This window comes from Dipodomys ordii, unplaced genomic scaffold (assembly GCF_000151885.1).
Source record: "Dipodomys ordii isolate 6190 unplaced genomic scaffold, Dord_2.0 Scaffold156, whole genome shotgun sequence".
NCBI lineage: Eukaryota > Metazoa > Chordata > Mammalia > Rodentia > Heteromyidae > Dipodomys > Dipodomys ordii.
This window is the reverse complement of record NW_012267372.1, coordinates 1,056,329-1,072,190: the sequence shown is the minus strand read 5'-3', so window position 1 is coordinate 1,072,190 and position 15,862 is coordinate 1,056,329. Positions and strand designations below refer to the sequence as shown.

Below are 15,862 nucleotides of genomic sequence, written 5' to 3'. Positions count from 1 at the left end.
AAAGAATTTGGTTCCAGAAGCTGGAAAGGCAAGGAAACTTCCTAGGAAGCACCGCCCTGCCAGGCCTGCCAAGGTTTTGGTTTCAATGCTGAAACTGTAAACCTCTTACCTTCACAACTGTGGGAAATAAACATGTTGTTCTAAGCCAGGGAGCTTGAGGCCATTTATTACAGCTGCACAGGAAATGAACGTGCCTCCTATCCTACCTCTGTGGCTCCACCTACCCTGCCTAAAATTTTCCATGATGTTCTTCACCTTTGGAGAACCAGGTGTGGTGTACATGTGTGTAATTCCAGCTACTTGGGAGGATCTGAGGAGCTTGGTTCAAACCAATCAATGGCAGTATAGTCTGTGATATTTTTATCTCCAATTAACCATCAAAAAGCAGGAAATGGAGCTGTGGCTCAAGTGATAGAGCTCCAGCCTTGAGCCAAAAAACGAAAGGACTGTACTCAGGTCCTGACTTCAAGCCCCAGTACCTGCAAAAAATAAATAATCATAGCAATAATAATAAAGACTGGTTTGCTAAGGTCTGAGGCATCCCCATGACTTCCAAAAATCAAGAAAGAAAAAAAGGAATGGTTTGCTAATGTTGAACATTTGTACAGTTAGAACAGAATCAAAACGAGAAATCAATTTCTGTGCAAACTACCTTTATTTATATAAAGAAAAAAAAATCCTCACGTTGTTCAAAAGCCAGCATTTCATAATGGCACTTAACTGGGGAGATGTGGGGTGGGGATAGTTGGTCTCACCCCAGTCCTCACAGAGACCATGCTGGTGGAGATGGGATGGTCGTGGGGACTCCCAGGGAAATCAGGTGGCTGGTCCCATTCTCACGCTCAGCGGGGAGGTGGGAGGAGACTGGCAGTAGCTGTAAGAGGCACTTATGGACAGGATCTGATTTGGCAAATGTGGGAGGGGTTCGCAGCCCCGCCGCCTGCACTTCCTCGGGCTGAGGCAGGTTCCTAAAGTTAGGGCTGGGGTTCTCCTTCTCCCGGTGCTTCTGGTAGAACTGGAGGTCAGGACCGCACCCCTGCGGGGCTAGGGGTACAGGTGCACGCGGCGCGGCAGTAATTGCAGGGGCGAGAGGTCAGGAGCAAAGGCAGTCCAGCTAGCTTGTCTCCACGGGAAACGTCCTTCTGTCCCGTTAGACTTTATTCCTCTGGGGCTTCACCCTGGGGAAGAGCTGGGGGAAGCCGATCTTCAGACACCAGGAGCTCCCAGACCCTCACTGGCCTCTCAATCACCCGCACAGACAGGTAATCCCGCCCCCGAGCTACGCCCCCGACCAACTGACACATCTAATTAGCACGAACCAGTCAATGGCCAGGAAAGCAGTACCGGTCTAGAGAAAGACTGAGCATCAACCAATCTACAGCCAGGAAGGCAATATCATTTCCCGCCCCTCACTGAAGTGGGCGTTCCCTTTCCACCTCACGACCAATGACAGACTCCTGTGACCTCTTTCACTCAATAATGAGCTGCCCTCCCGGCCCCTCTTTTTTTTTTTCTTTTGCAGGAGGAATTCAGGATGTCGGACACGCCAGGCGATGTCTTTACTACCTGCATGCCCAGCCTGCCCTCCCTCGTTTCTGGATGGCATCTGCAGCCAGCTGCTGTCAGGAGCCTCCTCCCCGCCACGATCTCCTCCCAAGCTCACCCCGAAGTAGTTCCTGGGCACGTAGCCCTCCTGGCCGTGCAGCGCTGCCCACCACCAGTCGGTCTCCTCGGGCCCGTCCCGCCGCAGCACGGTGACTGACTCGCCCTCTCGGAAGGACAGCTCGTCCCCGAACTCGGCGCTGTAGTCCCAGAGGGCGTACACAGCCCCGTTGTGCATCAACCCCATGTTCTGCTCCACGTCTGAAAATACATGGTGGGGATGTGAGAGCCTGGCTGGAGGTCCGGGAACAGAAACTGGGCCAGGTCCACTCAGGGGATGGGACCAGGGACCATGTCAGCGCAGCAAGGGGAGGAGCCCTTGCTTTTGTCAATGCTCCCCCACTTTTACCCCGTTAAATTTCTACAGATTATGGCTCAAACCCATCATCCTAGCTACTCAGGAGGCTGAGATCTGAGGACTGCAGTTCAGGAGGCTGAGATCTGAGGATCGCAGTTCAAAGATAGCCCGAGAAGGAAAGTCCTATGAGATTTTTGTTTTGTTTTGTTTTGTCGGTAGTGGGGCTTGGACTCTAGGCCTGGGCGCTGTCCCTCAGCTCTTCAGCTCAAGGCTAGCACTCTACCACTTGAGCCACAGAGCCACTTCCAGCTTTTTCTGCTTAGGTGGTGCTGAGGAATCGAACCCAGGGCCTCATGAATGCAAAGCAAGCGTTCTACCACTGAGCCACCTTCCCAGCCCATCCTATGAGATTTAGATCTCCAATTAACCAAGAGAAAACCAGAAGTAGAGCTGTGGTTCAAAGTGGTTAAGGGCTAGCCTTGAGCAGAAGAGCTCAGGGACAGCACCCAGGCCCTAAATTCAAGCCCCATGACCAACAGTCATCATCATCATCATCATCATCTACAGTGCACATGCAAGAAGAGGCTCTATGCACAGTTCTCTAGGTGTAATCTATGTTGTCCCTCCCATCTGGATCCCCGCTGATACAGCTGGCCTCTGAAGAGATGAGGCACAACTCAGGTCTCTCTCTGCAAGCCACTGCCCAAGCCCCTTCCCCAGCAGCGTAGCCTGCTCACTTGCCAGTTGTGTGCAATACTGACATTCCCACCTGCCCAGCCCGGTACTACCAGGTTGATGGTCCATTTGGAATCTACGACTTCCCACCCGGCAGGTGAGAGAGGGTCCAGCGGCACCATCTCCCTCACACGTGTCCATCTACAGGTGTCCAGTCCCGCCCCCACCCGTTTCCACCCGCCAGGTGGGAGCCCCACCTGCCAGGTAGGTGGCGCAGTCGGCATAGCCCTCGCGGTAGGGGTCGCACTTCTCGATGGCGGTGGCACCGTCACTGAGCGTGGTGGCGAAGATGGCGGCGCCATGCTGCACCAGCGCAGTGCAGATGGCCGTGTCGTTGCAGGAGGCCGCACAGTGCAAGGGGGTCCTGGGCAGCAGCGGGGAGAAGGAGGAACTCCTGAGACCTCGGCCCCGCCCACCTTCCCCAGCCCCGCCCGCCTGCACCAGGCCCCGCCCACCCTCCCCAGCCCCGCCCACCCTCCCCAGCCCCCGCCCAGCCCCACCCACCTGCACTGGCCCCGCCTACCCAGCCCAGCCCCACCCACCTGCACTGGCCCCGCCTACCCAGCCCAGCCCCACCCACCTGCACCGGCCCCGCCCACCCCTGGTGCATGCGCAGTGCCGTGCACTCACCAGCCATGGCTATCCGGGGAGTTGACGTTGGCACCTGCGGCGATGAGGAAGTCCACAATGGGGTAGTTGGCGCCGCAGATGGCATTGTGCAGGGCGGTGATGCCCTCCTCGTTGGGCTGGCTGGGATCGTTCATCTGGGAGGACCGGAAAGGAGCCTCAGTCCTCCACCTGTCATCTCCCCTCCCGGCCAAAGCCTCAGCCCTGCGCCTGTCACTTCCCCTCCCCTCCAAAGGCCCCCTCACCTCCTTCACTGCCTGCTGCACCACGTCCAGCTCCCCGGTCAGCGCTGCGTCCAGCAGCAGCACCAGTGGGTTGAGGCGAGCACGCCGGGCCTTGCGTGGGGACCCCACCTTCCGCAGCACGGAGCGCATCTCCTGCGGGGTGGGGGGGGGCAAGTTGGGAGACTGACTCCAGCCACTACGAGGGTCTACCAGTACTGCAAGCTCATGCTTGAAAGGGAATTGGCAGGCCAGGCATGTGGCCCAGGTGGTAGAGCACTTGCCTAGCAAATAGAAGTCCCAGAATTAACCCCCCCCCACTCCCCAAAAAGAAGGAATCGCATCACTCTCTGTGCTAGTACTGGGGTTGGAACTCAGACCCTATGGCCTTTGTCCCTTAGCTCTTTCCACTCAAGGCTAGCACTCTACCACTTGAATCACAGGGTCTCATGGACTTTCCTGCCTGGGCTGGCTTCCAACCACAATCCTCAGATCTCAGCCTTCTGAGTAGCTAGGATTACAGGCATGAGCCACCAGTGCCCAGCATATTTTCCTGCCTGGGGAGGGGGCATATTAGACCACAAGGACTGCTTTGGGCTGTCCTTAGGCTGTCTTTCAGCACCTCTGGCTGTTACTCAAAGAAAAACAGTTCAGGGAGTGTAATTAGTTGTACACTGGAGGTTTCTTTGCTATAGCTAGATGTTAGAACACGTCTTTATTCCTATTACGTACCATGCTTGGTGGCTGCTCTGGTGGGCTGCTCTGGGGTGGGGCTGGGGGTGGGATGGGAGCTGGTGGAGCAGGAGCAGGGGGCCCTGCCCTGCCTTCAGATCCCTCTGTGATGGGGGTCAGCTCTGGCTCTGGGCCCCCAGGTCCTGGCCCACCATGCCGGTGGAAGAGACGGTTGATGATCTGCTGATACTGCTTCTTGTGGGTGGGGGGCAGGGCCACAGCGGGGCTCTGCTCCATGGAGCCCCTGCGCTTGAGCGGCCGAGGAATCTCAGCCAGGACACGTGCCACCTCCTCCAGCTCAGGCACCGACTGGGCCTCGGGTGGTAGTGCTGGCTGCAGCCTTGTGGGGCTCAGGGGCCGAGTCACAGTGCCTTCCTCTCCATCTCCAGCCTCCAGCACGGGTGGCAGCAGACCCTCAAGCTCCGGCTCCGGCTCGAGCTCCGTGGGGGGCTTGAGGAGGCCTAGCAGGAGCAAGAGCACCATCAGAAGATGAACCCTCCAGAAGTCCCCCAGGACTCTGTGAAACTTTCAGGGCCTACAACCAGTATTGCTGCTGTGTGACCTCAGGGGCGTTCCTTGCCCTCTCTAGACATCACTTTCCCTTGGCTGTGAATAATATACAGTTAGGATAACAACCATGTACTGAGCACTTAGGATGTACTTGGTGCTTTACATGCTGTTTTTTTTTCCCTCTCTCCTTATTCATTTTTGAGATAGGCATCTTATTATGTAGCCCAAGATGGCCTTGAATTTGTGATCTTTCTGTTTCCACTTCCTGAATGCCAGGAGTATAGGCATGTATCACCATGCCTGGTTTATCTCCCCGCCTCTCCCCAGAAGTGTTTCTAAAACAGGCGCAAGTAATCATCATCCTCATCATCCTCATCTTCCTCCTCCTCCTCATCACTCTTGGCCCAGGTTCTCATAATCCATGTCATAATCCTTCAAGGCAATGATCATGACTGTCCCATACAAATGGGTGCAGAGGCTCAGCTAGGTTAGGTAATTTATCCTGAGTCACACAGCAAGCCCATGGTTAGAGACTCAAGCCTCCAATGGTTTCACACTACAATTTATTAACTATTCTAATTAATATAACCATTGAGAGCTTCCTAGGCATTAGGCTCTACTTTCAGGGCTTGATATAGTTTTAGTATCATACTCCAATATGATAGTTTCTATCACCATTTACCTTTTACACTCAAGAATATGGAGGCTCAGAGAGGCTAAGTGACCTGCCTGAGGTCACACGGGATGGAACCAGTCAGTCTAGCTGCAGAGTCCCTGTTTAACTATTGTCTACCCCTGTCCAACCTCATCTGGCCTCACTCTCTGCAGGAGGCTGGCTGTGATGGCTACCCCAGCCACTCTGCCCTGCCACCCTCCATCCAGCCCTCTGGTGCCCCCTTTGCCAACTTACCTTCATTCCCTGGGGTCCAGGTCTGTTGGGGAAGCTGGGGGGTTGTAGTTGGGGGCTGGGCGGGGGGCTGAGGCTGGGGTGGCACCTGGGGCTGCGGTTGGGGATGGACTTGGGGCTGTGGCGGCGGCTGGGGCTGGGTAGGCAGCTTCGGAGGAGGTGCTCGGGGGAAGACAGGGGATCCAGGGAACACATTCCTACTGGCCCCGTGCTCCCAGAAGGCATTTTGTAGCTTGAATATCATGCTGAGGGGGATGGGGCGCTGGCGTGGGGCGTTGCGAGGCTGGGGGGCGGCGGGGGGCATGGGGATGCGGCTGACGGGCTGCCAGCTGCGGGGCAGGGTCCCCGAGGGCCCTGCAGAGCCCAGGGAGCGGCGGTAGCTGCCTACATCGGAGCGCCGGTCGCTGGCCAGAGGGGAGACTTTGTAATTGCGGGGCAGGGTGGCGCTAGTAAGGTTGTCCTAGGGAAGAGAAAAAAAGGAGGGAAGGTAGAAGAGGCTCAGGTGGGACAGAGGGAGAGGCAAAAGTGAGAAGCGGGAGAAGAGGTGAGGGAAACGCGAGGAAGAAGACAGAGGGGCGGAAATCCAAGAGAAAGCGCGCGGAGGACTTCTAAGAGCCCCGCCCCGCCCAACCACGCCCTCTTCACTGGCGTGACCACGCCCCCAGTGCCTGGCCCAATCCGCTGGCAGAACCCCGCCCACCTCGCTGGCACGGCCCCGCCCCAGTCAAGCCCCGCCCCTGACCTTGCCAGCCGCCCCCAACCCGTCCAGGCTGCTCTCTCTCCAGGGCAACAGCTGCAGGCCAGGTGAGGAGGGCCGCGAGAAGACGTCCAGGCCTGCGGGGTAGGGGGTGGGAGGAATCATTAGGACGGGGTGGAGTGATGAGAGGTGCAGGGGTCTCCCCTCCAGGTCCCCCACTCTTAGCACTCACGTTCATAGCTGGCTGTTTGCGAAGATTTCTTCTCGTAAGCCACGTCCAGATCGGACTCATTCCAGGCTTTTGGGGTGCGCCGGCGCAAGGTCAGGTCATCTGGGGGCATTTTGCGCGTGAAGATACTGGCCCCGACCCCCCCAGATCGCCCCCGTACCCCGCCGCCCAAGTGCAGGGCGCAGCTCACCTTGCGCGCGCAGGGGCGGGGCGAAGGCGCTGCCGCCCGCGCCCAGCAGGGCGCTCCCAAAGGCGGGCACGTCGTAGGCGGAGGCCGGGGGGCGTGGGGAAGGCCCCCGCTCCGGAAAGAAAGCCTGGGGACCCTCGGCCAGAGGGCTGCCGCGCGGAGAGCCCGCGCGGCCCAGGAAGTCGAAGGGAGTGGGGGGACCTTGCTGGCGGAGGGGGCCTGACCCAGGCCGCGGGGAGGGCGCACGGCCAAGCGGGCTGCCCGCTCCCTCGAAGGCGCGGGATCGCGGCGAGGGCGCGCGGTCCAGGCTGCCGTAGGCGTCCGGCTGCAGGTACAGCGGGGTGCGCGGCGATGATGGACGGGTTTTGGGGGACAGCGGGCTGTAGGGATGTAGGGACGGGGCACTCTCGGAGCGCCCAAATGGGGCATCTGCATTGTCGGTGGCTGTCTTCCGGGGGGACCCTCGGCTGCCGAAAGGCTCGGAGACTGGGCTGGAGCTGTATCGGGGCATCTGCGGGGAGGCAGGGAGGTTGGGGTCAAAGGGGACATTAGTGAAGGAAATCATAAGCAGTTATTGAAGGTCAATCCAGAGGTGTTGGTTCAGGGTAAGAAGGGAGGCAGTGAGCCCAGTGAAAGGATGTTGATGCTAGCCTGTCACCACGGTCTCCTTTGGGTGACTAAGGAAAAGGCCCCTGGGGAGGTAGAGATAGGAGGGCCACAGCTGGAAGCTAGCAGGATTAAAAACAAACAAAAAAAGATGTTATGGAGACCCTATCTCAAAACAAAACAAGAAAGCCCATCGCTCATGGCCTGTAATCCTAGCTACTCAGGAGGATGCAATCTGAGGACTGCTGTTTGAAGCCAGCCTATGTTGAAAAAGTCTGTGAGACTCTTATCTCCAATTAGCAGCAAAAAGTTGGAAGGAGAGGTGAGACTCAAGTCGTTGAGCACTAGCCTTGAGTGGAAAAAACCCAAGCAAGAGGGCAAGGCCCTGAATTCCAGCCCCAGTGCTGGCACAAAACAACAATGACAAAACTCATTGCTGTAATTCCAGCTATTCTGGAAGGAGGGGACAGGAAAAAGGATGACATTCTGAGGTTGCCCCAGAGCAAAAGCTCAGAAAAATAAAACAATAAAGCTCTGGGGGGGCATGTCTCAAGTGGTAGAGCACTTTAAGGTCCTAAGTTCAAACCCAGTACTATCAAAAGAAACAAAAAAGAAGCAAGGGAGACTTTTCTTCTTAAATGTCCTCCTCCACCGGTTCCCTCTTTGAGCAGCCCACAAATCTGCCCTCAAGAACAGGACACAGATCTGCCTAAGATGGCCTGAGTCATGAGAAGCAGGCCTTGGGGTCAGGATGGGGATCAGGCTCACCCTAGGGGAGACTCCAGCCTGAGGGCCAGGAGGTGCAGGTGAGTCTGACCACAGGGACTCCAGCTGCTTGGTCAGTTCATCCACCTTGGCCGCCGCCGTGTCCAGCTCCATCTGCTTTAGATCCATGTGTTTCATGGCCAGCGCTGGTCGGGCAGGCAGGAGTGAGGGTCAGGACCACGCCTCCCGGAGGGCCCTGCCCCTCAGGCCCCGCCCCCTGCCCCAGCTCACACTGGAAGTTCAGGTCCAGAAGGTCCCGCGCGCTCTGGAACGCCTCGCTGTCCATGGTGCCAGGCTGGAGCAGGGGCGCCTGAGAGGTGTGTGTGGGGGGGATCATCTCAGACTCTGGACCCCACCCGTGGGAAATGCGCGGCAAGGGGGAGAGGAGCAAGACTGCCCCTGCCTTCCTCTAGAAATGCTTTGCTTCAAGGAAATTGCAAGTCCTTCAAACTTTGGTCCATACATAACCTACAAGACCCAAACCCTTTTGAGAAGGCTCCACAGAGCTTCACCCCCTTCCTCAGATCTCAGCCTTCACTGAATGCCTCCTAGGGGGTCAAGGGATACTGTCAAAGGCTGGAGGGCATTTTAAAACATAATAGTTGGAAGTGGCGCTGTGGCTCAAGCGGTAGAGCGCTCGCCTTGAGCTGAAGAGTGCAGGGACAGCACCCAAGCCCAGAGTTCAAGCCCCATGACCGACCAAAAAAAAACCCAACATAATAGTTGTGCATTTCACTTGGAGTAATGCAATTTTAAAAACAAAAACAAGAACCACTATGGCATGCTGGGACATTACCTTCTAGGACCGTATTAAGGGCTTTGTAGTCAGTTATGGTCAAAACCTCTCTAACAGGCACAAAAGTTAAAGCTCAGCAACGTCTGTGCCAAGCTCTCACTCGTGCCTGGCATGGTGGCACACGCCTGCGGGCCCAGCTACTCAAGAAGCAAAGGAAGGGGCTGGGAAGGTGACTCAGTAGTAGAGTGCTTGCCTTGTAAGCATGAGGCCCTGGGTTCAACCCCTCAGCACCACATAAGCAGAAAAAGCTGGAAGTAGCGCTGTGGCTCAAGTGGTAGAGCGCTAGCCTTGAGCTGAAGAGCTGAGGCCCAGGCCCAGAGTTCAAGCCCCTCGGCGACAGAAGAAGAAGAGAAAGAGGAAGAGGAAGAAGAAGAAGAAGAAGAAGGAGGAGGAGGAGGAGGAGGAGGAGGAGGAGAAGAAGAGGAAGAGGAAGAAGAAGAAGAAGAAGAAGAAGAAGAAGAAGAAAAAGAAAAAGAAGAAGAAGAAGAAGAAGAAGAAGAAGAAGAAGAAGAAGAAAAGGAAGGAGGATCAGAGCCAAGGCCTCTTCAGATCAAGTAGGGAGAATTTGGAAAGTAAAAGCAAAAAGGGGCGGGGCTCGCTCAGCCAGCCGGAAGGGGCGTGGCTTGCCAAACCCCCAGTTCAGTCTCTTGAGTTTCACACCTAGATGGGACCTAACTTGTTTTATTCTTCATTGTCTCTACCAGGCTGGAGGCCTGGCTCACAGGGACACATGGTTTGAAGGAACAATATGGCGGCTGGGGCCAAGGGGGTGGATCAGCAGCTGTGGTCACCAGCCTAGCAGGAAGGAGGGAGCCTTCCCTCTCCTGGGGAACCAGTCAAGCCAGCACCAACCACGTCCCCATGGCAGCCGCCACGCCCGCTCGTGCTGTCACCCTCCTGACTACACCGACCTCGGATTTGGCAGTAGGAGCGTGGGCAGCAGGCTGGGTGGAACGTGTTGATACTGGCCTCTTGTCTAGAGGCCACAAGATCAGAACCTGTTGGGGCTGATGGCTCATTTGGGTGTATTGGGAGTGTGTGACCTTGGGTGATGAGTCCTCTCCACTCCTGAGGCCTCAGTTTCCCCACATTAGAAGGACGCAAACTAGCTATTGGGGGAGGGAGGCTCTTCAACTTGTATTGCAATCAGCCCCCATCCTGAAATTGTAAGGGCGTGAGACTCTGGGACTCCTCAGCTTGAGAGTCTACAAGTAGTGGGTCCAAGATTATATCTTTGGAACATTCTAGAATTTTCTAATTTAGTTGGTGTATTAGTCTGTTTTCCTGCCCTTTCTTCACTTTGTATCCAACCCAAGTTCCCACCACCCTGGAAGCTCAGAGAAGGGAGCAAGTAGCGAATGAGCCAGACTTTTGGGAGTCATGTTTGGCAGTACCCCTGGCAGATCTGACCAGCGTACCTCAGTTTCCTAACCTGTAAAATGAGAATGGTCCAGCGGCTTACTTCATAGAAATATTGTGAACATACATGGGGTTTAATTCTTTTTTTTTTTTTTTGGGTCGGTCGTGGGGCCTGAACTCTGGGCCTGGGCACTGTCCCTCAGCTCTTCAGCTCAAGGCTAGCACTCTACCACCTGAGCCACAGCGCCACTTCCGGCTTTTTTCTTTTTGCTTATGTGGTGCTGAGGAATCAAACCCAGGGCCTCGAGCATGCAAGGCAAGTGCTCTACCACTGAGCCACCTTCCCAGCCCAGTTTAATTCTTTTTGAAAAGTAAAGCCTCAGAAAGTGGAGGCTATGGGCCAGGTGAGGTGGTGCATGCCTGTAATCCCAGCACTTGGAAACCCTTGGCAGGAAGATTGAATTCAAGGCCAGTCCTGTTGTAAATAATGAGACTGTCTCAAAAAATCCACCAAAGAAAGTAGAAATTAAAACTCAGGGCTTTAAAGTGGGCGTAGTAAGCCGGAAACTGGTCGTGGTAAGCCAGACGCCAGTGGCTCAAATCTGTAATCCTACCTACTCCGGAGGCTGAGATGTGAGGATCACGGTTCAAAGCCAGCCCAGGCAGGAAAGTCTGAGACTCTTATCTCCAATAAACCACTAGAAAACCGGAAGTGGCCCTGTGGCTCAAGCGGTAGAGGGCTGGCCTTGAGCTGAAGAGTTGAGGGACAGGGCCCAGGTCTAGAGTTCAAGCCCCAGGACCGCCAAAAAATAAAACAAACTGGACATAGTGGCTCACCCCTGTAATCCCAGCTACAGCGGAGGTAAAGATCAGGAGGCTGAGGCCAGTTAATGAGGACCCCCCCACCCAATTTCAATCAACAGCAGGTATGGCACTCCATGTCTGTCATTCCGGCTACGTAGGAGACATAGGCAAGTGGATTGAGGTCCTGAGGCTAGCCTGGGCATAAACTCTGAAATCTTAATTGAAAATTAACACCCCGACGGGACCACCAGGGGGCGCCGGGGTCCCCGCGGGGCGGGATGGGGCGGGGCGGTTGCAGCCCCTGAGCTCAGGCCCAGGGAATGTGTGGCGGGTCTGGGCAGGTGCGGGCCTCTCTGGGCGGGGCGCGAGGGCGGGGATCGGGGGTGGCGTAGGCCGCGTCGGTTCCCAGGCTTCTTCAGCCCAAGTCCTCTTCCCTGGGATCCCTTCTGATTTCTGTCCACCCCCTTGGGGTCCCCTCTTTTATATCACCTAATCTGGGTGGGAGGGGTAAGGATCCCCGTGGGCTTCCTGGAGGAGTCATCCTCCTCCTAAGGAACCAGGTCAAGGCCTAAGACGAGGCGGAGAACACCCATGTTGGATTCCCGCAGCCCTGTGGGTTACTCTGTGGCTGGGAGAGGTCCCCACCTTCTCTGGGACTCTATTTACCCTGTGTGGACAGCTGTGGGATGAGTTGGCGACTACCTCGCCCCGGGGCTGAACCTCTAGCTTTGGACTGGTTATGTGTGTTTCTGGTTACCTCGGTTTCCACCTAACTACAATGGGGGAATGAGTATCTTCGCCTCCAGAGGTGTGAGGATTGAGTGACCTAATTTACATGCATGAAACGCACACGTCCAGGATTCTTAATGACACGCCTTCCTCCACGGGTCATTAAGACAACACAAAGGTGAGGGTATGCCACTCAAGGTCATTTTGCCCTCTGCTCCACCCCCACCCAAATAAAGGCTCCTTTCAGCTCTGCATGAGTTTTGATGCTGGGAATCTCAAATCACTAGCTCCTTGGATCTCCAAAGCTTCCCTTCCCACATTCATCTCTGCGTTCTGGCCAGTGATCAATCATCTCCAAAACAACAACAAAAACTTGGGAGACCAGGGCAGGGAGCTCCATGGAAGATTCTAGACAGAAGCTGGCAAAAGCCCAAGATGTGGGTGATATCTATTTGCCAGCCTCAGTTTCCCGCTGGTAGGGAGGAGTCGCTTCCCTGGGTCAGCAATCTCTATTGAAGGGAGAACTCATAGGCCGGCCTGGGGATGGGGGGCAGAGTCTGAGATGTCTTTGGGGATACGGGTTGGAGTCCTGTCTACCTGCCAGACCTGATCCCTGGCATGGCCTGTGTTGGCAGTCACGGGTATTATTTTTAATTTCATCTCAGCCTGTCACTGAATGCCCTTCACACCCAGACATTCACAAACATCCCGGTCTCATCTCCTCGGGTCCCCGCTCCCTTTTTAATCCCTGACACATGACGCATAGGGGTGGAGGGATGCGGGGGGAGAGAGGCCGGCCTGCCCCTGTCCTCCTCCAGCCTGAAGGACAGACACACACCTCCAGAATTAGCCTCTACCCCTCCCTTATCTCCCACAACAATTCAGGTCAGACAGATGGGCGTGGAGGTGACATTTCTCACCTCAGGGTCAGGCCCAGGAGCCTGGACGGGGGAGGTTCGGGAGATGTGGTGGGAGTGGATGACTCCCATCTCCCTTCGGGCCAGCGGACGGTTAGGAGGCCGAAACCTGGCCCTTAAACGCTGCTGCTGCTGCTGCGTGGCCCTGCCAGCCTCAGTTTACCCCCTCCTCTGTGTGCCACGCAGAAGTGCTCCACCACGCAAGCATCCAGGGTCCCAACCTTGCCTTTCTAGAATTCTGCCTTAAGCTCTCTAGAATGACCTCTGCACACCCCCAGATTATTTGCCACCCCTGTGGGGGCAACACGAGGCCCCCGGGCCTCCGCCAGGGGGCGCGCGGGGGCGCCTCCCCCCCCCCCGCGCCTGGTTAAGCAGGTCTGACGCCCCGAGTTAATGACATGTTGGGGTTCGCTCAGTGGCACCGGGGAGGTAGGAAAGCTGTCCCGGTTCCTCACCTCCCCTTCCCCCCGCCTCCCGGAGCCGGAAAGCGGGGGAACTTGGCGGCAGAGCCTCCGGAGGGGCCCCCGGGACGTGTCCCCGCTCCGTCTCAAAGCCCCAAGTTCTGCTGTCCCCGCCCCACCCTCGGCTCTGACACCCCAGGCGGAGGCGGAGGCCGGCGCACGACCACCCGCTCCAGCCTCGCCACCATCTCTTCCCCCCAGATTCGGAGATCGGACACCCCAAAGTCACTCAGGCAACTCAGACCCCCGAGAGCCCCCCCCAGCTCAAGGCCCTCTGCAATCCCAGCGCCAACGTCCCCCTGAGATCGGGGTACGGGGGGGTCCCCAGTCCCTCATTCCAAGAACTCCGGCATTCGAGCCCCCTCCCCCCCCCCCCCCCCCCGCCCCCCGCCCCGCTCTTCCCTCTACTCAGAAAATCAAGTTTCCAAGCTGCCTCTGCCCAAGTTCTGCCCCGGGACCCCGTGTCCGCGTCCCCGCCCTTTCCTCCCTAGGGTCGCGGTGTCAGGATGCTCGGGAGGGGGGGTCGCTGGACCCCCGGAGGGTGGAACTCACGGGTCCGGAGCAAATCCTGGCACCGGGGGGCTTCCTCCGGCTCCGGCTCGGGCTCCAGCTGCGGGGCGCGGGGCGCGAGCGGGGCGGGGCAGGCGCCGGGAACAGGTTAGACGACGTGACGGGGCTGGAGGGAGGCGGGCCCGCAGGGGGCGGGGCCCGGGGCGGCCCGGGGCACCTTGGGACTTGTAGTCCCAGAGGGGGGCGGGCCACGCCCATGCACCGACATCTCACACACACACACACACACACACACACACCCTCCCCCCGAAGTCCATTTCACAGACGGGAAGAACGAGGCCCAGAACCTGGGAGCGACCCGGCCTGCGAGGCCCACGGGAGGAGCCGGATGCCGCCTTGTGGGGCTGCAGGATACTGGTACCTGAACCCTTCCCCTCTCCGCCAGGCTCAGTTTCCCCTTTAATGAGGGAAGATGTGAGGCTCCATCCACCAAAGGGGTGTAAGATTGGAGGCTGACCCTTTCTAACCTTGGTAATCAATTGTACTTAGTGAGCCTAACTCCTGGACGAGAGGAGGGACAGTTTGGATTGGGATGAAAGCCCCCGTGTGCCTGCCCAGCCCTGGGTACAGTAATGGCATTGCACCCTTTTGCGCAAAAGTACATTGCCTTGGGAGGAGGGGGCACCGGGGCAGAGAACTGGAGGCTGAGCCGGGCGCCGGTGGCTCCTGCCTGTCATCCTAGCTACTCAGGAGGCTGAGATCTGAGGATCAGGGTTCAAATCCAGCCCGGGCAGAAAAGTCTGTGAGACTCTTCAATTAACGACCAAGCGCTAGAGCACCAGTCTTGAGTAAAAGAGATCAGGGGGCAGTGCCCAGGCCCCGAGTTCTAGACCCACGACACCCCTGCCCCCCAAAAAATTGGAAGCTGGGGAAACACCCCCTTCTAAGTGCTGAACTGCATCAGTCTCTCCTCGGCTCTCTGAGCCCCAACCAGGTTGGAGCGCTACAGAATATTCCAGCCAGAGCCCCACATCTGGGCTGGACAGCCGTCCCAGCAGCACCAGGGACGGGCGCCCAGCACCTTCCGGCCGGGGTCCTCCGGAGCCCGCGGGGACGGCTGCCGCCGACGGGGACGGGAACTCGGGGAGGGCAGGTCCCCTCCCTCCTCTCTGGAAAGGGAGGGGCACCCCAATTCTGCAGTAGGATCCGAAATCTCGGCAGAAGCTGCGAGAAGCGGCTCTGACACACCGGCCAGGAATGCAGTCGAGTCACCCTGTCTCGCCGCCGTCCCGGGGCTCCACCCGCCGCCCCGCGGGGCGCAGCCACGTGGGAAAAGGTTCGGGCGCGTCCCCGAACCCCCCCCCCGTCCACGTGCGGTTGTTTACACACATCTGGGGGACAGGGGAGGGGGCGATCTGGATTCCCACCCCCGGTCCCTTCCTCGAAGCTACGGGGACGTTTCCTCCCGCAGGAGACTGGGTCCTCGGGGCGTCCCCGGAGCTCCGTTTGGTCCACGATCCCAGCCCCTCCTACCCCGTAACCCTCCAAGGAGGTCGGCGCCTGGGTCCGAGGCTCCGCCCTCAACCCCGCAAGCCCCGCCCCCTGCGTTTCCCGCTCCCGGAGAGTCGGGGAGCCCCGCCCCCGGGGGGGGTACGGCGAGTCTTGGCGAAGGAATACTCTATATTCCTCCATTTCACGACATCTCTCACTCAAGTGCTAAGTTTCCAAGGCTTCGGGGCCTCCACAGGGGGTGGAAAAAAAAGAACCGTAACGCCGAGGGCACAGCTCTGCCAGCCAGGATACTCACCTGGCTCTCCAAGAATTTCGGCCAAACCGACCTTCCTGTCTCTTTAAGAGATAGGGTCTATCAGTGACTGCCCCTTTAAGGCGGTGTCGGGGGCAAACTACGTGGTGCAGACTGTGGGTGAGACCCGTCGGGTCCTGGCGGAACTGTTTCTCTAGAGAGGCGGCGAGTCCGTTTCTCTCAGGACCAGACTTGGAGGCAGCGTGTCCTTCGGGGCTTCTGCAACGCCGAAGTGGACGTTTCCCTCCGTGGTGTTAACAGAGGTCACAGGCCCCGACCTACCCCCCCCCCGCGCTCCGCTGCCAC

At 57.7% G+C, this 15,862-nt stretch overlaps 1 protein-coding gene and 1 long non-coding RNA gene across 2 annotated transcripts; one reads left to right on the top strand and one right to left on the bottom strand.

The window, feature by feature from the left end:
- Positions 1 to 650: 650 nt before the first annotated feature.
- Positions 651 to 13,873, bottom strand: Ppp1r13l (protein phosphatase 1, regulatory subunit 13 like). The gene is made up of 13 exons (XM_013032554.1): positions 13,795 to 13,873; positions 8,408 to 8,486; positions 8,180 to 8,322; positions 6,809 to 7,316; positions 6,622 to 6,720; positions 6,435 to 6,526; positions 5,696 to 6,152; positions 4,276 to 4,736; positions 3,568 to 3,699; positions 3,326 to 3,459; positions 2,893 to 3,059; positions 1,664 to 1,863; positions 651 to 1,189 (listed from the first exon to the last, which is right to left on the bottom strand). The coding sequence occupies exons 2-13, from the start codon at positions 8,460 to 8,462 to the stop codon at positions 1,151 to 1,153; spliced, it is 2,487 nt and encodes an 828-aa protein (XP_012888008.1). The 5' UTR covers positions 8,463 to 8,486; positions 13,795 to 13,873; the 3' UTR covers positions 651 to 1,150.
- On the top strand, positions 6,447 to 10,457 carry LOC105997967. The gene is made up of 2 exons (XR_001175667.1): positions 6,447 to 6,496; positions 9,677 to 10,457. It is a non-coding gene; the product is annotated as an uncharacterized LOC105997967 (long non-coding RNA).
- Positions 13,874 to 15,862: the final 1,989 nt, after the last annotated feature.

What these genes read in the sequence shown, in the direction of transcription:
- Ppp1r13l (XM_013032554.1), bottom strand. Translation starts at nt 8,462, where the DNA reads ATGGACAGCGAGGCGTTCCAGAGCGCGCGGGACCTTCTGGACCTGAAC. An exon ending in CAGAGCAGCCACCAAGCATG is followed by an intron (nt 3,700 to 4,275) that starts GTACGTAATAGG and finishes CCCACCCCGCAG; the next exon opens with GAGATGCGCTCCGTGCTGCG. An exon ending in TGCAGCAGGCAGTGAAGGAG is followed by an intron (nt 3,460 to 3,567) that starts GTGAGGGGGCCT and finishes CGGTCCTCCCAG; the next exon opens with ATGAACGATCCCAGCCAGCC.